The sequence below is a fragment of the Python bivittatus genome, unplaced genomic scaffold (assembly GCF_059951505.1).
Source record: "Python bivittatus isolate LINGU-HERP-01145 unplaced genomic scaffold, Pbiv_v1 ctg000070_np1212, whole genome shotgun sequence".
In the NCBI taxonomy this organism is placed as follows: Eukaryota; Metazoa; Chordata; class Lepidosauria; order Squamata; family Pythonidae; genus Python; species Python bivittatus.
Genome location: NW_028277034.1, coordinates 21,483,759 through 21,508,996, shown reverse-complemented (window position 1 = coordinate 21,508,996; position 25,238 = coordinate 21,483,759). Strand labels below are relative to the sequence as shown.

The window sequence follows — 25,238 nt, the reverse complement described above, 5'->3', positions numbered from 1 at the left end:
TGGACTTAGGAGGACAACCAGAGGGAGAAACTGCTCCTTAAAGGAAATGTAGAATATAATCCAGAGCAGGCATATCATCTGAGTCTTGAAGTCTAACACTCAGAATTAGCAACTGTTCCAATTATCTGAATTCAGCTTAAGCTTGTTCTTCCATATCTTGTCCCTTGCAATTTGAAGACAAAAGGAGGCCCTCAAAATGCCCAACCTGAATTATTAGGAAATTAAAAACACAACTGAGTACTGCCATTTACTAATGGTGACTGCTCCAAACTCATATCTGATCCTTGCCAGGAGCTTCCTACTCATATTAAATAATATGGGAAATGAGATTTTTGTGGATCCCTAAGAGAATTCTCAAGGGTCAAACAGAGTCTCTGAATATCATTTTCTGAGAGTACCCAGAGATGTAAGAAAGGAATGACTATAAACTCTTAATTCTCTGAAGCACTATGAGAAGATATGGTAGTTAGCAATATTAAAAGCTACTCAAATCCATAAATATCACTCCCCAGTCTCCTTCCCAGTACAAATCTATCAGGATGACCTCTATGGCAGATCTGAATTCAGAATGTAAAGGATCAAGATAACCCATTTCATGTAAAGGTTCCTGGACCTGCAATGCCACTGTCTTCACTGAATTACTGGACACCGGCCAATAGTTGTTAAAATAGATTGGTGCAGAAAGAGCTTTTTAAACAAGCACGTGCCATTGTCTCCTTTAAGGTGGTGGGGAGCTCCACTTGCTTTACCGAGTGTCCAATCTCAAAAATAATTTGCAGGATATAATCACTACAGGCCCATGTAAACCAAGCTGAGAAGGGACCTAAGCTGTGAGATGAACTAATCCAAAGACCTTATCAATTTCTTCCAGAGGCAAAAATGAACTAAATAAAATAAGAAGGTATACTGAGTATCTTAGCTATGATAAGGCCCAAAATTTCTAAAACTTTGTACAAATCAGAATGATTTTATTTTTCTCTATGAAAAATTGTGTAAAGTATTCAGATGGTCACTGTAATGGTATGTGGGAAAGACCTTGGGAGACTGGGCAAAGAGAAGCTGCCATGGGAATGGTCAGATAAGAGATAGCATAGCCCACAATGGATAGTAAGTGGGGGAAGAGGCTCAGAAGAGACCTTCCCTAGTTTCTTGGGCTGTAATGGAGATGGGGAAGGATTGTACTTAGAGACTTGCAAGATTGGTATTGGCCTCTTGGGGCAAAACAGATAGGAATCACAACTAGATGAGCTAATTCTACTTTGTTGTAAAGCTACACTGATAGAATCTTGCAAGTCTGAAAGTACAATCCTCCTCCCTGTCTCCTTTACAGCCCAAGAAACTAGAGAGGGTCTCTTCTGAGCCTCTGCCCCGCCCACTATCCAGTTGCGGGCCATGCTATCTTTTCTCTGACTGTTCCCTTGGCAGCATCTCTCTGCTAGTCTTCCAAGGTCTTTCCCACATACCATTCATTACAGTAACAGGATTATTCATCCATAATGATAAGCTTAGTGTTTTGAACAATGATTTATTGAATAAGTCATAGGTCATAGATGAACAATTGTAGTTTGGGCTGTCAATTCCTTATTTGTTTTATCCAGTTTTTTTCTACCAAAAGCAACTAATGGAAAGAAAAATGACATAGCAAGCTACAGTTGAAACAAGACACGATTTGTAAAAACAGTAATTTGAAATGTGCCAAATTATCTTATGTTGCCGAAAAATACCCATAGTTTCTGTCTTAGGATAAGTTTGCACATCATGCTTAACCAACAAATTAGCAAATTGCATAATGTTTTAGTAGTACTTAAGGCCTAGCTTTATGTCTATCACAGACTGAGAAATAGATAAGGATGCTTTCTAGATAAAACCTTTAGGGGGAATTCCTGAGAATGATTTAGAAGTCTTACAGTGACTAAGCCTGGGAGACATAACAAATTCATCTTTGCCTTTTCTTCCCTTCTTTATCCAACTTACTAAATTGTAACAGGTGGCACTGGAAAGTAAGACAATAAAAAAGAAGCTGTTAATTAACTAAAATTTCCCTTTATTTCCAGTTTGTAAATTTCTTTTGATGCTTGGGTATGGTATTACAGAAAGTCATGAATTGTAATTCCCACCCCATTCCCAGTCTATGAATCAGGAGTAGTAAAGTATCTATACATCACATGTAGGAACAAATACATGGTCCTATAAGAATCCTTGTCATGTGTTATATTTGTCTTTTCTGCATCAAATTGGGATGTACTCAATTTGGGGGATCATTGACAGAACTCCCTGATAACCCTGCAGGTTTCTGTGTCTGTTCCTGTCAGCCTTATTAGATAGATCAGACAGGAAACATGACCAGGTGAGCCAATTCTACTTTATTGTAAGGTTACATTAACAAAATCTTGCAAGTCTGAAAGTACTTCTCTCCCCCTGTCCCCCTTACAGCCCAAAACCTAGGGAGGGTCTCTTCTGAGCCTCTTGCCCTGTCCACATTCCTGCTGTGGGCTTACCTACCTTTTATCTGATTGTTCCCTTGGTTGCATCTCGTTGCCCTGTCTCCCAAGGTCATTTCCATGTACCATTACAGTCCTCGCTGCAAGGCCTAGTCAATCAGACTGCCCCAGGTACCTGATGTACAATAGGAATTTACAGTTTCTAAAATTCATTTTTCTTGAGAAGAGGTACTCGATGGAACATTTTATAGTAGAACAATAAAAACTTAGGAGACAAGAAGCAAAACACTCACATAATGCCAATACAAGGTAGGCTACCAGCTGTTACCAGTACAATACAGAAGAAAGCTCTTAAAAACAGCCTTTCCAGTTTGCAATCTAAAAAATCTGGGAGCTGTGGTCATAATATAAATGGAAGATACCAGTCTGGAAAAGGTAGTACTGAAGCTTGATTTGACATACCAAGGAAGACTTTTTTTGTCAAGTGCTAAGGATGTCCAAGGTAAAGGACTTAGGAGAGAGAATTCACTGGGGAAAAAAGGCTTTGGATACAATGAACCATTGAAAGCAAGCAGAAAAAATAAGTGCTTTTCTCTGAAAAAAGCGATGAACACAAGCATTGGAGAACAGGGGATTTAACAACTCCTTGACAAGCATATCCTGTTGAACTATTTATAATTATCATATTATGTATCACCAGAGGAATATGTCCACACTATTAATGTAGATAAATTTAAACCATCACCTCTATACCAGAATTCCAACTTTTATATTATTGTATAACATTTTCATTTCTCTTCTTTTGTTTTCATTAGTCAATGGAGCCCCCAGCAGCCAGCTTTCTACTCCTAAATCAACAAAATCATCTAGTTCCTCACCAACAAGCCCTGGAAGTTTTCGGGGACTCAAGGTATATTTTATATAATTTCATCTGTTTCATTAAATTATTATGTGGGAATACGAATATTTATTTACATTTAGAATATTGGCTTCAAGATTGGTGAAAAACACCTGTTTAATAATTTGTCTCCAACCTGGGCAGTTCACACCTTCAGTTCCACAAAAGTCACCATGGTGATGTTGACCTTAGTAGGGTTGGAGTCAACATAGCCCACTACAATTTAGAATTCCTGAGCTCAAGACATCCACCAGCCTTAGGATTCAAGTGAAAGCCACCATCCTGTGTCTAGGAAGGTTGCAAAACTTTTATTGCAATTACTATTAGAAGCTACTGAGTATGTCCTATATTATAGCTAATTATGTCTTGATTCCATTTTGCGCTTACTTTCATGAAGCTTGCTTGTTTTGTCTCACTTTTTTCTAATTGAACTCAGTATATTATTTGTTTCATTATGGTAATTCTCACTAGAATGTGTCAAAATAACAAAATAAATAATTTGGTTTGATCATCAATTTGACCATACAGTTACAGAGGAGTTCAACTTTAGGTGGTATTTACTTTATAATGAATTACATTATTGTAGTATTATTTCATGAAGTACAATTATTGAATTATTTCTGATTTATTGTTAGAGATTTTGTGTTACTTGAGTCAGTGGTCAGTAAACACAATTTCATCTTTTATTGCCTTTATTAATTCTATTGTGTGATCATTTGAGCTTTCGCCCATAGAGGTAGCACAAGAGGAATATAATATAGTAAATGAAATAAATTGCTAATAAACTATGAAATATGAAAATATGAAAACAAATTCTGACAAACCAAAAAAACCAGAAACTTAAAGTTGTTATTGTTTTTATTGTATTGTTTTTATTGTATTGTTTTTATTATATTTAATCCCAGGATTAAATACAATAAAATAATAATTTTATTGGGATTAAAATAATAACAATAAAAACTTTAAGTTTCTGGATTTTTTGGTTTGTCAGAATTTGTTTTCATATTTTCATATTTCATAGTTTATTAGCAATTTATTTCATTTACCAAATTATTTATTTTCTTACTTGGACTGATTAAAATACTACCTGTTAACAAAAATTATAAATGATGAAAATTCAACATTTTGAAAATTATGCTCTGAATCTGAGTAATATTAAAAAAAAAACCTGCATCAGAAAACAGCTTTTGATAAGATTGTCATTACCCGATATATTCCCGACCATCTTGTTTATGGGAAACTGTCCAAAATGAATTTGTGCACTTCAAAAATACAACAAGGTCTGAATCAGTCTGAAATTGATAAGTATGTTCGCTGGTTTCCTTGAAAGTGTTCCTTTATCCATGAATTAGTTTTTACTATTTGAAAAGTGTGTAGTGTAATAGTAGAGATCTTTTTTTATAAGCGTGGGACAAAATAACAAAATGATGGCCAATGACAGTGATGCAAGGTAATCTGTCTAGTTCATTGGATACTTCTGGTGACATAATTGCCTATAGAATCTTACATTGTGATTGTTTAAGAATTGACCTTAAAACACTCTGTTTGTTTGCAGTCACCTATTTGTGCAATTGCAAAATACAACACATATGCTCCACTCAAAACCTACTTGGTAAAGAAATAGTTTACTATAAACTATCTGAAACTTCATTTTTGCTCATCAGCAGATGTGTTGATTCATTAAAAAATTATGTCACACCAATATAATTACAAGCCAGTATATGAAAGAAACAATATAACTATTATACCATAAAATCCTGATTTTATCCTGATGCACTGATGGCACTACTAAACTCACTTATAGAAAAGAAAGTAATGTTACAGATTCCTCAGGCCCGTATGGGAGGAGAAATAGTAACATTGATATGATATACAGTTAATGTCCTGGATGAAACTCTTTCAGAGCTCTTTAGAGAGGCTTTAATTATCTATTGAGTATCAAGTTCTGAAACAAAAGAAAGCAAACTGTATGTCAGAACAAACAGTGAAAACTGCCTAGATAAGGAGAAGCCAAAGCCAAGAAAGACAAGATTTCAAGTAGGAACTTAACAAAGAATTTCAGAAAGTTTTTAGAAGAGACAAGAAGCAGTATTACATCTGTAATGACACTGCAGATAGAAACAGGCATGGAAAAACAAGAAAAATCTTCCAAAAGATTTACAGACTCAGAAGAAGGTTCTTACCACAATCTGGTATACTAAGGACACCAATGAACAGTTTGTAGCTGATTCAGAGAAGATTCAACCAAAGATGAAGAAGTACAGTGATATTTTGTACAGTAGAAATGTTTACATCCAAATACCTCAGAAGACAGCCCCTGTTTATGGAACCTCCAGTACTAGAATATGAAGTTAGATGAGCACTCCAATCATTACCAAGTCAGAAGATTAAAGGAAGAGGAAAAGAGTCAGTAAAGGCTCTAACCAACTATTCCAAATCTGGAGAACAATACAGTGTCCAAAAGATTGGAAGAGGTCAATCTACAAATCAATACTGAAGAAAGCATACTTAACAGAATGTGCAAACTATGACAAGGATTATCATGGAATTAGAATGCAAGTCCAATGAAAAGATATTGAAGAGTGGATAGTATGTTTAGTCTTGAGTGAAGATGACAGAGAAAGACAGAATTGTTGGGTAAGGTAGGGCAGAATAGGATGGGTGACCTAGAAGCCAGTATAGTGTAGTGATTGAGGTGTTGGATTAGGACAGGAGAAACAGATTCAAATCCACCCTCTGCCATGGAAGTTCACTGTGTTTAGGCCAATCATTCTAGTTCAGGAAAACTTATATCAAAAGGATATTGTGGGAAAATTGGTGAATGAATGCTGTTGTCAGATTGTGTACCAGGCACAGCAATACATTTTGACTCCATTCAATACCATTTTCAAAAACTAAAGTTTCTGAAGCAGAAACTTCATAAACATAACATTGCTTTATTGGACAGAAGAAAAATATCATATATACACAGAAGATATAGCTAAAACAGAACATGGAAGTCAGTCTCTCTCTCCCTAGAAAAGTTGTGATAATGCTTTAATAAAAAACAGGATTGCCAACCACAGATGGCAGTATCTAGCCAAACTTGTCTGATCGTAAAAAGCTAAGAAAAATCAGACCCGATTAGTAATACGGTTAGATTTAATCTGTGTCTATTTGCATTTGATGAAAATTATATTTTGGATGTTATTTAGGAGCCTGATATTTAATTTGAGTTTACATATATAGATTGAAGCTAAACCCATGTATTAACAGATACAAAGAGATATGTCTTTGGGGTGTTAGAATTCTCTAACAATAAAATCTTATTTGTCGTTTGATGGATGACTGAAACTGTAGTTCAGAAATATTAAATAATAGTTGTTAAATATTTAATATATATTAAATATTTTAGTTTGTTTCACAATGTGATTTTGATGTATGTTATTGCTATAGCATTAGCTCTTTTTTCTGCTGACAGATTCTCCCCACTTGTGAATCTTCTTCCAATGTGAATGGTGTGCCTGAAGTATCTCCTTCCTTGAGTCCTGAAGGTAAGAATCCAGTCAGACACATTAGTGGTGATTTCAGGTTCTTTTTTTAAAATAAATGCCCATGTAAGTGATGATAATATAATCTAGAAATATTAAATGCTGTTGTCTAATTAAGTCTAATGATAATATGATGTATATATCAATTGCAGAGGAATGGCACCAGCAGTGATTTATAATACTGTAATTAGAGCAGTAGGAATAACTTGCTTGTACTCACTACTATATTAGTGCTACCTTGTACACACGCACACACACAAACTACGCAAGGAATAAACATGGAACTTACTAATGGATGGTCAAAGAAAAAGTTATTGGGAGGTTAAATTGTGTCCTGTAACCATACATAAGCTATTGCATTTGATACTTAATAAAGCATACAAATAAAGTAAATAAATATTCATACAGATATGAATATTAACATGTTCCTTTATTGTTTCTGTTCAATAAAAAAAAGTATGTAGACATATTAATATTCAGCAAAGTTAGGCAAAGACTGAATGGGGACATATTTACTCTTTTATAAAATAAAATTTACATGTTCCATTATTCACAAACATTTAAATTTATTTTAAATTTTTAGTCTCTACAAAAATTACAACATCCATTTCCAACCTGAGGACCTTCAGGTGTACTGGATTCCTATTCCCAACACATTGGAAGGACTTTGAATTAATGAAGACTACAAACATACAAATTAAATCGTGGCTTTCATTTCCATTATGCTGGGTTTATAGTATTCATTTTAATAATTATTATTAGTGATAGGTTAGTGTAAAGAAAGAAACAGCGAATTGTATGTTAAAATGAGAGTATTTCTCAAAATGAGTATCTGGAGAAAGTGCTCATCTTATCAGTACAAAATAATAATGTAAATTTGCACTGTATTCTTCATATACATTCCTTTTTTCAGATGCTAAGGTTTATTCACATCATCTACAATTACAATAGAAATGTAATTTTTAATTAATACAGGCTAAATTTACAGATTAATCAGCAAGTGTCAATTTACTTTCTTCATGCAGATCAACCTGAAGTATTGAAATAGATTAAACTAATAGTAGTCAGCTTTTTTAAATGATACCAGTATTGGTAGAATTGCCAATACATTTTCCTGTGTTTTATATTCATTTCATTACATGTAAATTTATTTTAAGCCTCTAAATGAAATAGTAGCTATACATTGATCTTTAGATGGAATTGAGACTGAACTCACATACTTCTCTGTGTGTGTGTGTGTGTGTGTGTGTGTGTGTGTGTGTGTGTTTGTGTGCATGCCTTCAAGTCAGTATTGACTCTTGGCAACTGCCTGGACAAGTCCCTGCAGTTTTCTTGGCAAGATTTTGGAAGTGGTTTGCCATTGCCTCCTTCCTAGGGCTGAGAGAGTGACTGGCCCAAGGTCACCCAGCTGGCTTTGTGCCTGAGACAGGACTAGAACTCACAGTCTCCCAGTTTCTAGCCTGATGTCTTAACCACTACTGGCTCTCTTTGGAGTACATTAGAAAATAAGACTGAGAAAGGCAACTTTGGCCTTATTTAAGAAATTTGTGCTCTGAAGGTGACATAACTCTCTTTATTGAAGTGCTGTTGCAACATAGTTTGTTGCAGTGAAATGCTTCCTGTTGTCTCCAAGCTTTCTGTTGGCTCTTACCTCTTCCATCTGCAAAAGCCAGAAGTTTCTGGGCAGGCACTTCTGGCTTTGGGAAGTGCTGAGGGTGACTCCAGCTTCAGTGAAGAGGTTGATAATATCCTAAATACAACAGACAGGACAGCAGGGGCAGTCTCCCTCAATACAAAAGCTGGAGTGCACGATGCTTAAAAAAGGCTGTGTGTCACTGCTTTCTATGGCTTTTGTGCTGACATAGCTTTGTTCAGCTCCATTTACCTCAGGAGTTTGCTACTTCACATGTGCAGAAATCTTCTTGTATTTGCAGATGTCAGAAGGTTCTGCGGAGGGGCTGTGAAACACAGTCACTTTCCTCCTAGAACTGAGGAGGCCTGATTCTTTGAGAAATTAATTCTTTCAAGTCTTTGATAGTTACCTGTTGAAAAGTTGCACAGCCTTTTAGAAAATGAGGTATAGAAACATATTTTTAGAGATTCCCTTTTGAAACTACAACAATATCAACTTGGAGGAGCCTCATTTAAACTTGTTCTTCCATTTTGGATTCATTGTATTTAGTTTTTTTAACTTGTATTTTATAGTGATTGTATTTCTCTTTTGTCTAACTTCTACTTTTTTGTATCTTGAAGGCATAAATGGAAACAAGTACTCTGAGACATCAACCATTCTTGAGAAGTACAAAGTGGGAAAGGTGATTGGCGATGGTAATTTTGCTGTGGTAAAGGAATGCATAGAACGGTGAGCAAGGATATATAACATTATTTCATTGCAACTTTAGAATGAATAGTGAGAATATATGGGCAAATTATTGTAATTTCTAACTCCTAGAAAATTGGAAATGTCCACTACAAATCTCGTAACTGTTATTGGTATGTAATGATAAATATCAAAAGTATCTTCTGGCATTTGCAGATGTCAGAAGGTTCTGCCGAAGAGGTGTGAAGCACAATCACTTTCCTCCTAGAACTGGGGAGGCCTGATTGCTTAAGGAAAAAAATAAGCATAATGCCCATTATGATAATGGAGTATATATACTAATGCAGTGATCAATAGGAAACCTGGAAAAAGTTTTATTAGCACTAGAAACTGTTTATGTTTTAATATTATCAGTCAAACTGTACAATTTACATTCTTGATATTCCATGCAGTTTTGTGTTTCTAGCTGCTTGACTTTTTTTCCCCAACCTCATTGTTGCCATGGTTGGGAAAAATATCTAAGGGACAGATGATAAAAACAATAAGGATATTCAGTGCATCAGTAACTTTACTAGCAAAAGTAGGCTCACACCATTCTTTTTCCTTTTGTCTCATAGCACAGTAATTGTCAAGTATTCCATTGGTAACAAATCCCATAAGAGGGTCATGGCCAACAACCCTATTAATATAAGTTGATGATATGGAATTTGAAGATGGTTTCCTGAAATAAGTCAGGGAAAAAAAATCATTGAGATACATATCCTACAGATTGCCTGGTAGACTGTATCTACTGTACCTGCATTTGAATATGTCACATTCAGCATATTGTACTACAGACACAAAAGAAATTTCCTAAGTGTAAATCAGTATGTTGAGAGGAGAATAAAATAGGGTAAAACAAGGTGCTTGATGTTTGGGAAAGGGCATCTGTTATTAAGCATATAAGGAATGGATATAAGGAATTTGGAATTAATCTAAACCATAGTTAAGTGGTATCTATTGTAACTGTTGTAATGGCCTTGGGAAAGATGTGAAATAATTTAACCAATTAAGTTAAATAGACCCAGTGTAAAATAAAATTCCTTTTACAAGTATTCATTCAACTCTAGATGATATTTCTATAAATATTCCACTGAATTTTGGTTGAATTAAACGTGTAACAATCCTTTCATCTAATGTAAATCATCCACCAAGTTGACCTAAGTGGTACTAGATCTTGATGAATCACATTGGAATGACTTGATAAGTAATTTTCACTGAAAAGTCAAGGAGTGTCTGATCATCTCCCTTAACCATGTTAAGCCTGACCAGTTTTATCATCTACCTTAACCATCCTAGCCTGTATAGTTTAATCAACCAAGAAAGGCAAGGGTCAAACAAGCAAGTCGTGGCCTTGTATCTCCACAGATATCATCCATGTCCTTAAGATTTACAGATATTTGAGTCCTAAATCATGTAGAGCTTTATGGAGTAATGCCAACTCCTTAGATTGGCCCCAATAGCTCATAGAATGCACCCAGTACAGTGCATTCAGGACCTGCATTATGTGATCCCACTTAGCTTCCCAGTTAACAATCAGGACAGCTGCATTTTAGAATAATTATATTCTTCTAAATCTAATAAAATAAATTCTGTACTAGCTGGAGCTTTCCAGACTGTCTTCATGGATTGCACCATATGGAATTATGACATTATTAGGCACCAATTACTGAAGCTGGACTATCCCTGTTTAGCTAAAGTCATAGTTGGCTCACCAGCCAAAGTTGGGAGTAGGCACTCCTTACTTTTAATTACAGATTAATAAGTGTCCCCAGGTTGTTCTAGTGGAGACAATATTACAAATGTCTAACTCCAAATCTGAAAATAAGTACTCTGTTATCTAAAGTTAATATTTGCCAAGTTCAGGAAGTTGCAATGTGCTGTACACGGTCTTATGCTCCATGTTCCCTGTTCCAATATTATAAATATTCCTTAGCCATTTTGCCAGTTTCTGTTAAATTAGACAATCCAGAGGAATCCTGTTTTCAGAAGTCAGATGTCTCAATTATAAATACAATATAATGAATAATAATTTAAATTTATGTTTAAGCTACAGGTTTAAGAAATGTTTAATCTAGCATTATTTAAGATTTCCCCAGACATCAGTTTTGCTAACCAGATTTTCCAGTGGAAACTATAAAGGTAACTTCATTTGAAAAGGAAACAGAGGCAATAAACTTTATTTTTTGAAATGGTATGTCCAATATACATATTCCTGGTAATAACTGGAAAAAGAGTAAGTCAGAAGTGTAGACAGCAACAACAGACTCAGGTCTGGCATGCTTTCAGTTGCCTTATTAGGTGTATAGTGGGAGTCTATTTGCATTTGTTAACAGCACAGGTCCTTTTCTGAAATGTTTCCAATTTTTTAGTAAGAAAAATTGTTATCAGCTAGAACACATCTTTAATTTTATAATGGCAGTTATTGGAATATTCATTTCTTTATGTGGAGATTGTGGATGGAGGGTTAGAGAAGTTGCAGTTATCATATCTGAACCATGTATTTCTACCTTAATTAAGATAACAGGAGTTAAAAAATGTTTATAAAAAGTATATATTTCAGATATAAATGACATTGTTTTAGCATGATGTTATACTAGAGCAAACAAAATGGATTCGCTGTATGTTGTAGACTGTTACAGTTTAAAACGGAATCAGCTGTAATTACACTTGCATATTTGTGCAAGCATGCAATAATATCTGGCTCATCAGTTGAAAAGTCTTAATTTTAATATGGTTATGGCAACATTAAATGAAATGACATCCTTTTGCAATAGAAGGAATCATTTGTTAATACAAGATAATTTCTTAAGAAAAATAAAATTAATGTGCTTCTCTTAGTGCAAGGTGTTGCACACACAGATCTCTCATAGCATAAGGAAACATACATGTATACATTGTATGAAGTCTTTTCCTAGCTCTTAAGCAAAAGTTTGTAGAACAGTGCTGTTTGCTGAAATTTCTTCCCCTTGCACATCTCTGATACAATCCAGTCTACTTTTTCTTAAGATATTATTGAGTTGTCTTTTTTTGTTCTTTCATTCTCAGCTGGCTCCAGTTGTAACTATGACAACCTGGCAGAGACAGCTGTGGTTTCATGGCAGTGATACTCTGCTATACTTCTGTTCTACTGAACTAACCACCTTCACTATATGCAGTTCTGGTATTATGCATGAATTGATGACCTTATGCCTAAATAAAAGAATGTTTACTACTCTTGATGTTTCTTGTTGTTAACTAGGCACAATAATCTACTGTCAGGCAGATATGATAAATCTCATAGAAAGGTATAGAAATTTTATATAGTTCCATGGATTATTCTACATATTACACAGAAGCAAATACACTTTTGTTATAATCCTGTGCTCACTTCACGGTTTTGTTGTGCTGCGGCAAAACTTGGCCTTTCAAAGAATGAAACTGCACTATATGTGATTCCAGTGAATATTGTCTTTTTTATGAAGTGTATTCTTAAAAATATGCCCTCTGAATTGGTCTTTATGAATGTTGTGGTCTCAATAGGATAACATTGAGTTATTACCAGTAATATGTATACTGGACACACCATTTCAAAAGACATAGTTCATTCCTTCTGTTTCGTTTTATTTTCAGATGAAGTTACCTTTATAATTTATATTGGAAAATCTGGTTAGCAAAATTGTTTTCTGGTGAAATGTTAACTAATGCTAGATTAAACACTTCTTAAACCTGTAGCTTAAACATAAATTATTATTCATTGTATTGTATTTATAATTGAGACTTCTGAAAATAGGATTCCTCTGGATTGTCTAATTTAACAGAAACTGGTAAAATGGCTAAGGACTATTTATAATATGATGCATCTCTTAAGGATATAAATGTGGAATGAGTAGCTGATATAATGAATTCCAAAAGAATATGTCCATTTTATTCTTTATACTTTACACTCTGACATCTGTAAACATTGTTATAGAACTACAGGGCTATCAGTTCATTAGAACAGAATGAAAAATATGGAGTACCTGGCCATAAATCTGGACACAATGTGAAGTTTTATATCACAGTAAATTAAGTGATAACAGAAAGGCTGGTTTTTGTAGTCAAGGCAACAGCAGAAATGACTTGCTGAAAAAAAAAGTAAAAGCAGTTCTATCTTCTTTTTGTAATCTGTTCCCTTTGAAGGAAGATATTTTCAAGGTGTGTATTCAAGCAAAAGAAATACAAGAATTATTTAAATATTCTCCTCTTCCTTTTGTTCTTCGTAGATCCACTGGAAAGGAATTTGCACTGAAGATTATTGACAAAGGAAAATGTTGTGGAAAGGTAAAGAAGAAATACTGCATTTATGTATCATAATACCAGGATATTAAATTATTTTAGGTATTCACTTGCTACTGTTGGAAAATATTTTTTCAGGTAAAAGGACTTCTGGTTAATATGTTCTGCATATAAAGCTGTAACAGTGCATGTATATTCACAAATCTATCCTTAGGGAAATTTCATACAGATAAACCAAGTTGTAAATTAGCGAACTGGATATTGAAAAAATAAAAAATCCAGTAAAACCATGCCCATAATTATTTAATTTTTAAAAATTTGTTAATTTTTTTAAAAATTAAGGTGGATATATTAAAAAAAAAATCCTATCACCAGTACAATTAGAGACTAAGTTGAATGTATTCAGGAGAGAGTAAGTTATAGTGGAAAGAAACAAATCTGTAGATTTAGTCCCTCACTGTTGTAATTGTACGATTTCCAAAAAGTATTTAATTTCAGAATACAGTGATCTACGAGGATCAGAATAATATTTATTTGTATTTTGTGTGAGTAGGATCCAGGAAGCCACCAGAACTAGGACTTTACTCGATTTTTAAAACAATGGGGAAAAGTACACGCTTCAAGTATGATTTTTGCTAGAGAGGTTTTTGATGGCTGCGATTGTCTCCAGTGCTTGTTTCTGTATCAGCTTACAGATTGGTGAGGTGGAGCATATTTGGAGTTATGATAACTAAGTTTATGGAGTACTGTATATGTTTTACTAGATATGGTAGTGTGATCATCTTTGACTTACTGTTCGGTGGAAGTTGCACTACTGATAGTGCCATTTAGCTGCAATGAAAGTGCAGTGTGCTCTCCCAATATCTACTTTTTTCTTATCAGTCAATTCAAACAAGGACACTCAGCAACTACTTAAGAAGCTTTACCTACATTCTGCCACAAACCTTGTCTCCCCCTGCACTTGCAGCAACATTGCACAGCAATTTTACTAGCAAAACTCTTTCCTTTCAATATAATGCAAGGATACAAATGAATCCCAGCTGTGTACAAAAGCAATGCACTTATTCATATAACCTGTTATATTTTATTTCTGTTATTTCTTCTGATACACTAATTGTTGTGACTTGACTTATTTCAATCTATCCTTTATTCCAGTTTTTTGTGAGTTCCACCCCTTCCTCATGAGCCCATTTACTAAGTTCCAACCTTATTGTCATTCATATATTGCCTTTTTTTTCCCATTCAGCACATATTTCTTTGGAGCAGACATATGTTTGTTCCAGAAAGACTGTTGATGCGGTCATATAATGGTTAATAAAGGTGCGATTTGTTAAAGCAACATGTGATGTATCACTTATTCACAGAATATTCACACTTAGCACTTGGGTTTCTACTAACTGAAGCATAAGGCAAAACATTTAATGAAATACTCAGATTTGAAAGTAAATTGACTTCTCTTTATGATGTAGACAAAAATAGCCCTGGATTTTTCAAATACTGCTGTTGTTCCTTGGTCATAAAATGTTCACATATACCTCCCACAGTCTTCTTCACAAATGCATGAACTGCATGATAACAGAATGCTTGTACTGTGCTGAGGATCATGATTCTGATATTTTTAAATAAACAGCTATGGGGATGCACCTCGTTGGGTATTTGCAACTGAAAACACCAAAAATATTCCTGATCGGCGATTAGTTTCCATATTAAATTAACTTTAATTAGGATATTTTGAAACTATTATTAGCAAAGGGCTTTCCAATTACAGTATTGTTTTACATATAGATAGATAGCCACATGGTCAAGTATGGAGATGAACCCTGGAAACGTCACCCTAGGCTGCTGCTTCTCGTTTAATCCTTCAAATTACATTAGTTAAAAAAAATGGATTCCTCCTCTTCTTTCTAACAATATATAGGAACACCTGATTGAAAATGAAGTGTCAATTCTACGCCGAGTGAAACATCCCAATATTATTATGCTAGTAGAGGAAATGGATACCGCCACTGAGCTGTATTTGGTGATGGAGTTGGTCAAGGTGAGTCTGTTTTTGTCCTTTGGTTTACCTTTACTGCATAATACGTTATTCAACATTTCAAAGATAAGAGATATTCCTAATTGTTACTGGACAGGAAGCTATGCAGTCATATATGATCATACCATGAATGTTCTGTTTCACACTCCACAATAGCTCATCCTAGAGATTGAATATTGTGCAAAAACAAAATTGCTTCTGAAATTGGGCATATATGTATGCTGTAGCATATATTTTGCTCTCCCTTAGTAACTTTTTGAGCATCCAGGTATAGAAAATATTGCAGGAATAAACTCTGGTTAGAAAAACTAATGTATCATGTTCAGCATGTAACCTCATAGGTTTTTCTTGAATTTTTGAATATTTTTTCTTGAATTTTTAATACTAGGCTGTCATATTACTTGATATGTGTAGGAGAAACTGTTGATTTACATTTTAAAAATCTAATTTTGTCCCCATTTTTTTGACATATGAAAAACAGGTAGTTCTCAAGTAATCCATTCTGTACTTAAGAATTCTTGCATTCTGTTTATATATGCTCCTAGAATAGCCTTCCTGGGAGATCTCCAGGTGTATGGACTTAGTTCCCATTCTTGGCAATGGCCATGTTTGCTGAGAAATTCTGGGAATTGATCCACGTATCTGGAAGGTATCCAGGTTGGTAAAAGTGACTTTAGTCTTAATTTTTTAACTTTTAAAACTATTATATAGCCAACTCATCTTTGTTACATATACAGCATTATAATGGGTTGTTGAATCTTATAGAAGTTAAAAGAACTACTAAAGTTGTAAAGGTGAAGCAGGTACCTGCTTGTTTAGTGTACAGATTAACATGATAACATGAAGTATGATTATGGCCTAACTTTATTTTAATAGTAGTCTATATTTCCTAACATGAACAACAATATGAGTCCATACATTTCTTTAAATTTACATTTCTTTAAATTTGTTGTCCAGTACAGTAACGTGTAATACAATCCAAAGAGAAATGTGTCTATATCTAAATCACTTTAAAATTAGGTATGTAATTTGTTTTATGAAGGTTTACTCAGAAGTCTTCACTGTTGAATTTATGTTTCTGAATAAGTATGTACAGCAATGTGTGTACAGCCAGTCCATCAATCAACTTTATTATATAGCTGATAAGTCTATAATAAAAAGAAGAAAAACACGCAGTAAATAAAAATAAAATTATAAAATTGACAAATGGAAAGCAAAACTTATCCACTTTCAGAGAAATAAAACCACATTAGTCAGACAATAATAACTCTAAAGAGAATGAATTTCTAGGGTAGCCTAGAAAACTTACTAACTGGGGAATTTTTAGCTGTAATCATTTTTGTAATAAGGGCAATATAATAAAACATGGGTTAATGTTTCAGTAATTTGTTCAACACAAAGTCTTTGTTTGAATGGAATATCCTAAAATTTCTCCCAAGTACAACTGTTGGGAGGGCAGTAAAAGACTTCTGAATTTGGGAGCCATTATTTGGTTTCAGTATCTTGTCAACATGAGAAACTAACCACATCTGTAGGGCATCCAGATCTAATTAGCTCTCCAGATTGGTGGATACTGTTTAAGGGCTGTCACTGTGTTCTCATGTTCAATCATCAGAACGACATCAGGTGAAAAACCACAGTATTTCAATTTCTCAAGGTACATCTTACTTCAGGATGAAACAAAATCAGTTAAAATCACAGGGGAGGAAAGTAGTTTTAGCCATAAATTTATTTATGCAATTTGTCTACTGCCTGAAAACTAATGATCTCGAGGTGACTTACAGAACTTACAATATAAAAATAAAGTGTAAAAATCAGTATTATAATTACTTCAAATATAAAACCCATTATCTAATTTTCCAAATATGTATTAAAATAATAAGCAAAAATTAATTAATGTAGTGCCACTGGACATCTCCAAAAGTGCCATGTTGCAATTAACATCTTGAATTTCACTGAGAAACCTACCAGTAACTGGTGCAGCTCCCATAGGAGATTTGTAGCCTGGCATTACAACAACTTGTACCACTGCGTTCTGGATGGTCTTCAAGAGCAATCCAATGTAGAGCAAGTTACAGTAGTCTAATCTAGAGATTAGAGCATGGCCAACCATCTTCAGTACATCCTGTTCTAGCTAAGACTGGAATTGTGCAAAAGCCCTCTTGGTCAGTACCTCTGTGGGCTCTTTGAGGAGGAGCTGTGAATCCAGATTGCAAGCCATCTCTTTCTGGGGGAGCACAACCTCATCAAGAGATAAAGATGATGCAGTTCTGGAATCAGCCTCTGAATCAACAGCCACTCCATCCAGCCCTCTCAGCATCCAGATACCAGGGTGTGACCCCTACGATCTTGCAGTAGGCTCAGAGTGCAGATGTATAAGTGAATATCATCTGTATATTGATACTTCAGGCCCAACTAATGAAAGACCTTTCCCACAGTTTCATGTAGATTTTAAACAGAATAGGGGAGAGGCCTGAGCCCTGAAGCACTCCACAATAAAGCCTGATCCCCTCCCCTGCATCCACCATCTGGATCCACCTGCTTAGGTAGGAGCATAATCAATTTAACATCATGCCACCAACTCCCAATCATCACTTCAACCACAGAAAGTTTCTGTGGTTGATAGTATTAACATCCTCTCAGTGATCAAAGAGGATAAGGGTGGTCATTCATGAGAGCAACCAGTGCAGTTCCCATTCCATGCCTGGATCTGACCTCAGACTGTCATAGGTCTAGATAATCTGTAACCTTTAGAACCCTCTTCAACTGCACCCCTTCCAGTTTCTCACCAACTTTTCCCAGAATGGTAAAGTTTGAGATAGCATGATAGTTATCTAATTTTGTAAGATCCAGCCTGGTTTCTTAAGGAATGGGTGAGCCAGTGATTTTTTAAGGACCTCAGACATCCATCCACCCCCAAGGAAGCATGTATCAAATTCCCACTCCCCGCTCTGGCAGCAGATGGGGCTGACTGAAACAAAGGTCAAGTCTGTCAGTGGCATAGCTAAGATCACTGAGACTTCTGCCCATCACCTCTGGATCCACAGCCTCAACCCACCTACTAGTAACACCACAGGATGTAACCTGTGTCATCTGAAAAGATTCTGTCCATCTAATCTCAGTCATTTCCATGGGACTAATATATACCTTTTTATTATTTTACTGAGTTGATGCTATTTTGTCTATATGATTCCATATGGAAACGTTAATACAGATATTATTACCTTTCTAAGTAAACTCTAATTGTGACATAGCAATGACTTAAATTGATGATCCAAACACTGATCCAAAAATTAATAATGTAAATTATTTAAGTTCCTTTTCTCATTTCCTTTCAGCTGTGACATAATTTATAGTTTTGTTTGTAAATTCTTTGATTTTCTTCTTCATTTTTATTTACAGGGAGGAGATCTTTTTGATGCTATTACATCTTCAACAAAGTACACAGAGCGTGATGGAAGTGCAATGGTCTACAATCTAGCCAGTGCACTGAAATATCTTCACAGTCTCAGTATTGTCCACAGAGACATCAAACCTGAGAATCTTCTGGTATGTTTCTTGTTTTCTGTATATTACTGCCACTTCTCTTCCACATTAAGATAAGTGAATGCACACAAATAAGTATTAAGCAGCGTTTTCTTTACAGAGTTAGAGTGTGAGTACAGCCCGGTCATTCTCACACAACATCTTATATCAGTGAAAATATTATCCCTGTTGTTCACAATAGAAATCATAATAGAAGTTTAAGATGCATAGAAGATGATGCCACCTCAAAAAATTTAATCATCTTTTAGCAAAATATATATCTGTTTTAAAATAAAATAACATATAAGGTCTTGTGACCTTAGAAGTATTACAAGAAGATAATTCCACATATTTTGGCATGCTGTTATTGAATAATAATTATTGCCCATAGGTATAGTATTGAGAATACAAGTACTTTGGGGAAAAATCACAGCATCACTTGTTTTGAGTCACTCTTTACTCAAGTTTGGGAGGAATAAGCCTGGTATTGGAATGACCACTAGGACTCATTTCATTCAATTTTTTAATGTTACTCTTTGATATGCAGAAAGGTGCCATATGACAGTAGGTACATAATGAATTTACACAAGCCTTTTCCCCACTTATAAATTTTGAAGTGTTTCAAGAAATGTGTGTGCTTCATATGAAAAAAGAATACATGGTGAATTTTCCTCGTCTCTCAGTGTTAGCCAAAAACAGTGGACTCTTGGTTTTGTAAATGTAAATAGCCCTTTAGTAATTATTCCAATATAATCCTCCCTTTCTTGGACTGTGCCTTGCAGCAAAATTTAGTTTATTGATACAACTATGTGTTAGTCAGCTCACCAATTCAAGAATGTCTGTCCTGACTAATAACTGTTCTGTGAATGGCCCTTGTGAAGTTAGCATCTCTGCTTTCTGCATTTCATTACCTCTGACCTGTTTGTTTACTATCTCCCAGAAACTATGTAACATAATAGACTTGTCAGTCTGTAAAGTGACAAAGTTTCTTGGATATTTTTGCTGTAACAGACTAGCACCCTCTGGAAATTATTGCATTATATTGAACTTCCAGAAAGCAAGAACAAATTGTCTGCTCAGTTATAATGGCAAATGCGAGTCACTGTTATTGAGCCTGTCTTCTTTAAAGTAACACCGATATCAAGTACAATTGAATATAAGCTCTCAAACTAATTCGACAATTTAATATCAAATTAGGTATAAATAAGTACAGATACAATTTTTGCTTAGAGGATTAAGGAGATTAAACATACACATTTATGTGACACAATGGTTCTTAATGTAAATTATTCTTATCTTTAAAATATATTAATTTGTGCCATAAGATCAACTAAAAGATGAGTCCCTTGAGTCCAGGTAAATTTGTAGTAAATATGTCAAGTACTTTTCTTAATAGCAATACAGAAGTGGTTTGCCACTGTCTTCTTTCCAGGTGTTTTTTTTTTTTTAACTTTCCAGTCTAGCTTAGAACTCTGTATCTTCCTATCCAAGTACAAACCAATTCTGATCCCTTTCTACAATCCAGTTCTACCCTCCTTTTTCACTTTTATGAGTAGATTTGCGTGGATGGGGTATGGCTATTATTATCTCTATCTTTAAAAAGGATAAGAAAGAAGATTTAGCCCAGTGTTTCTCAACCTTAATAACTTTAAGATGAGTGGACTTCAACTCCCAGAATTCCCCAGCCAGCATGGCTAACTGGGGAATTCTAGGAGTTGGTCACTCATCTTAAAGTTGCCAAGGTTGAGGAACACTGATCTAGCCAATGGCTTCCCAGGAAGACTTATCAGTATATTAGCAAATCTAAGTCAGGCACTTACACTTGTAGAATTATTAGAAGAAGATAATTTTTTAGCCCCAGAGCAGAACAGGCTGTTCTGTTCTAAACCAGGTTTGGAACCAGGTCAACATCATCATCATCATTAGTATTATTATCATTTATAGCTATTACATATCTTGGATTGGATTGTGACGGTAAATAAATTTTGATTTAACTGAAATAGTAGATCAGATAAAAGCCTCTTCATTTTTATTATTATATGTTATCCTAAAGCTCATTTTAGTATAGCATAAAATCTGAATATCTTTTATTATCTTAATGCAACATCAAGTTTACTTATATATTAATATATATAATATAATATGTAATATTATGCTATATTACATAAGGTCTCAATACAATTTATATTCAATTTTGTAATTTTCATATAGATTTTAGTGTTAGTGATGTTTTTATTATTGTTTTACATTATTTTATGCTAGTCAATGACCATAATAAAGATTTTCATTTGATTTGATCCTATTGAGTTGTTTTTTGTTTTTTGTTTGTGAGGTGTTTTTTTTCATCAGCTAAAAGCAGCTACGTGCTGCCATCTGGTGGGTTTATATGATTGCTAGTTTTCAATTACTATGTGGAAATATGATATTTTGTCATGGGCTTAGTGCCCAATGGATGGTGAAGCAAAAATGACTTATAGAAGATGAAGGAGAGGATTCAACCAGTCAATCAGTATTTATTATAGTCTATGACCAGTCAAATTTTTTAAAAACAAAAACTGAAAAAAAAACCCTCCTATAAGCAACATCTGTTTAGGGAAAATGAAATACAAGGCAAGAGAAAAAATAAAAATGAAGCTCACTAATAATGCAATTATCTAATATATTTTAATTAATTGTGTATATTTATGAACTATTTGTTTTCCTGACTGCAGGAAAGGATTCAGATTTGATACGTGAATACACTGATTGTGATTCACAAAATGTAGCATGTGGCAACAGATGCTTATAAACATCTTACATTATTGCTGCAAAGGATCAGTGCATTTAGCTATATCAGATGTTATTCACTACTGTATTGTCATCCCAGTTACCCTTTTCCTACAAATTCTCCTAAAAGCCCATCTTTTTTATTACATCTCAAAACACTTTATTTTCTCATACCTGATAAAACTAAATATTCATATGTGCAATTGAAATAATGCACAATCTATTTTGCTCTTTTATTTGGTGTATATTGCTAATGAATGAAAGTTTGGAAATTAAATCAAAGCAGTGTATAGCTCAATCACTTCAGATAATTCTAAGAATGGTCTTCCATAACTAAGAGAAATTGTGTCCCTAGATTATCACTATGACTTTATATACATTACTGTATCTTATCTCTAACAGCAAAGGTCCTCATATTTCTCAATATAGAATACAGTATTACATTTTATTAAAAGTACCCACCACTGTTCTATACCAGTGGTAAATACATTTTGAATTGGAGAGGGAGATTCTTTGTAGACATCCATGCTTATTTTTTTCTTTCTGAGCAATAAAGAATTCTTGTTTTTAATTTTTCTAAGCTTTTATATGATGCATCAGGCTATGGCGAATTTTCACAATGGAAGTCTTCCCTTCCAATTAATTTAGGATGATATTTTGATTATTTGAGATAATTGAGCACAGTAGAACTTATGTATGTATATTTTAATTGTTACAAAAGATAGATTGGAATGGCTAGGAGTGCATTATTGTTTTTTAATTCTTGAAAAGCATTATCTGACGTTTAACTTATTTGTAAGAAATTATGCTGTTTTCAGCAGTCATGATTGGAGGGAGCTCCAAAAGCCCCAGGTATGATATCTGAGGGCTGCAGGTTCACCCCCCAACTTAAAGTGAGGAGGTGAGCAGGACGGTAGTTTAAGCATATTTTCCCCGTAACTGTGATCAGAGACTCCAGTCTCAGGGCTACTCTAGCTGAATTCATTTAGCATTATCATTCACTCTGCTGACCTAAAATCATGAAGGATAAAAGTAGTCATAAAGAGATAGGGCTTTCATGTATGCTACTGCTTCTGCTTCTTTAAATCTCTTAAACTTTTATCAGATGACTTCTCCTTGTGTTTCTTCTCTTTGTGTGTTCAGCTTTTGAGTGAAAGAAAAGCTTTGATAGTTGGTAAAGATTTTTAGAATCTTGCTTCTTAAATTAAGAGATAAGGTCTTTGAGCTGCATTCATTTTTTGCTGCCTGTTTCTCATTCATTGCTGCTTTGGTAAACACTTTGGCAATGTGTCTACAGAACTTATCAGTCACAGATGTTTTCTCTTAATTTACATTTGAGAAAGTAATCTATATTCATATTAATAGTAATAATTGTCTTACCTCATTCCATTTAACCAACATGCATGGAACAGTGTTGCTAACCTGATTTAAGTATTTCTTAATCTTGCTTTCACCTTCTTTTTAATATGAAAGATGTTCAACTAATATGAACCCTTCTTTCTGCAGAAAAAACTTTCAGATGGGTCCAACATACTGAGGTTCTGCTCAGATTTTCAGCTTTGTTTTACCTCAAATCCCTTCTTCCTTAAGGGCAAAAGTTTTGTATCTTTTTGTATCAGCTACAGCTTTCTAGGCTTTCTTCAGTCTGCCTTACTTTTCAAGCCTAGATTTGTTTTCTCTGGTCTTCCTTTTTGCACCCATCTATCCTTGGTTTTATTTTCCAGGGTTTTGTCCTTCCTTCCTTCCTTCCTTCCTTCCTTCCTTCCTTCCTTCCTTCCTTCCTTCCTTCCTTCCTTCCTTCCTTCCTTCCTTCCTTCCTTCCTTCCTTCCTTCCTTCCTTCCCAACAGTCCCTGCTCTCCTCTACACTGTGTTTGTTTGTTTGTTTGATTGATTGATTTGTATGGCCACCCATTTCACAGATGAGACTCTGGGGGCTAATAACATGTTAAAAAAATAAAACCAATATTGGCAAAGGGTAATGCTCTGTGTAGCTGTTTGTAGCCTTATAAACTGCTGGCCTCAGCTTTTGACATGAGAGCACTCTCATTTTCTTGATCTTTATTTCAGGACCAGAACAAATAATTTTAGAGTAACCATCAGAATTCCAACTGAATTATTTTCTTCTGATGTTTCTATCAATATAAATATCAAGGATATTAACTTTCAAACTGTTGCTGAAATATGATTTTCAATCTTTTCAACCTTTGCAACTGTGTCCAAGGTCTTAAGAACTATAGATTTCATATATTACAAACTTTCCAGAGATCTAGTCATCCATTTAAATTTGATCTCAACTTTACATATATCAGTAACTATGTTTTACATTTAATAATTGCTGGTTTCTCCACAGGTTAGGAAAGTATTCTTTCACTGAAAATATTTACATTTTCTGCAAAGCTGAGTCTACTTACTAGTGAGATTTAGGAGGCCTTTATATATATCACATGTAAAAAGTAGAACCAATCTACTACTTCTTTTGTCTATTTTTTACATATGGCTGGTAAATATTTGGTTTTATAATCAAAGATTGTCATATCATATGGATTGGAAATTATTCTTAATCTTGAATAGTTTAAGACTTGGAGACAGCCAAGGAGATTGCCTTGAGGCTAGTATTCAGAAACCATTATTTAAACAAAAAGGGCAGAAATGTTCCTTAAGCCCTGGGAAAGTAAGTAGCTTTGGGAAGAAGCTCAGCTGGCTCTTCCTTGGCTCACTTGGGTATAAGAGGGAAAAAATACAATTAGACTTGCAAGTTTCTGTTACTGTAGCATAGTTCTAGTTTTCCTATGAAGTTGGTTTCCTGTTCTGGTCTCCCTCATAGGGCTGACAAGCTAGTTTGAAATCAACAAGATAGAAGATTAGGTATAATTTGCAGATTCAGACAGTATGGCTAGGTTTAGTTCAGCCATAAAAACATCCAGCCTTTTTCTCTAAACAGCATTACGGACAAAATTATGCATATCTTGGATTTTCTGCGGTGTAATTTTGTTTGTTCTCATCGCACTAAACTGATGTGTAAACACAGTTGTAGGTCTTCTTTTAAGAATTGCTGTGCTGCAGCTTAGCTACTCAAAAGGTAGTGTAATGAAAAGAATGTGTGCTACTTGTTTCTAAATAGGCGTTCTAGTTCAATACATCCATAGTATCCTAGACTGCCTATCCGTATTACTAGGTGTTGTTCCTATAAAGGTATGCAATATGAATTATGATCTTACTCCTTTTTTTCCTCTCAGGTCTGTGAATATCCAGATGGGACAAAATCCTTGAAACTAGGAGACTTTGGATTAGCCACTGTGGTTGAAGGACCTCTTTATACAGTTTGTGGCACACCAACTTATGTTGCTCCAGAAATCATTGCAGAAACAGGGTGAGAATTCATTTTTAAAATAGGGTTTTGTTGTGCTTAGTTCACAAACAATATTA

General features: G+C 34.5%; 1 protein-coding gene across 4 annotated transcripts in view; it reads left to right on the top strand.

Annotated features, from left to right (window-relative positions):
• Positions 1-25,238, top strand: part of DCLK2 (doublecortin like kinase 2) — an 88,637-nt gene that overhangs the window by 35,985 nt on the left and 27,414 nt on the right. For all 4 annotated transcript variants that reach the window (XR_003084393.2, XR_003084394.2, XM_007425406.4 and 1 more), the window contains 7 exons: positions 3,257-3,351; positions 6,800-6,872; positions 9,123-9,231; positions 13,473-13,530; positions 15,404-15,523; positions 18,923-19,069; positions 25,049-25,182. Coding sequence is in view for 2 of the 4 variants with exons in the window: in XM_007425406.4 (XP_007425468.2) it covers positions 3,257-3,351; positions 6,800-6,872; positions 9,123-9,231; positions 13,473-13,530; positions 15,404-15,523; positions 18,923-19,069; positions 25,049-25,182 (736 nt within the window). In the remaining 2 variants the exon portion in view is untranslated. The remainder of the gene's footprint in view (positions 1-3,256; positions 3,352-6,799; positions 6,873-9,122; positions 9,232-13,472; positions 13,531-15,403; positions 15,524-18,922; positions 19,070-25,048; positions 25,183-25,238) is intronic.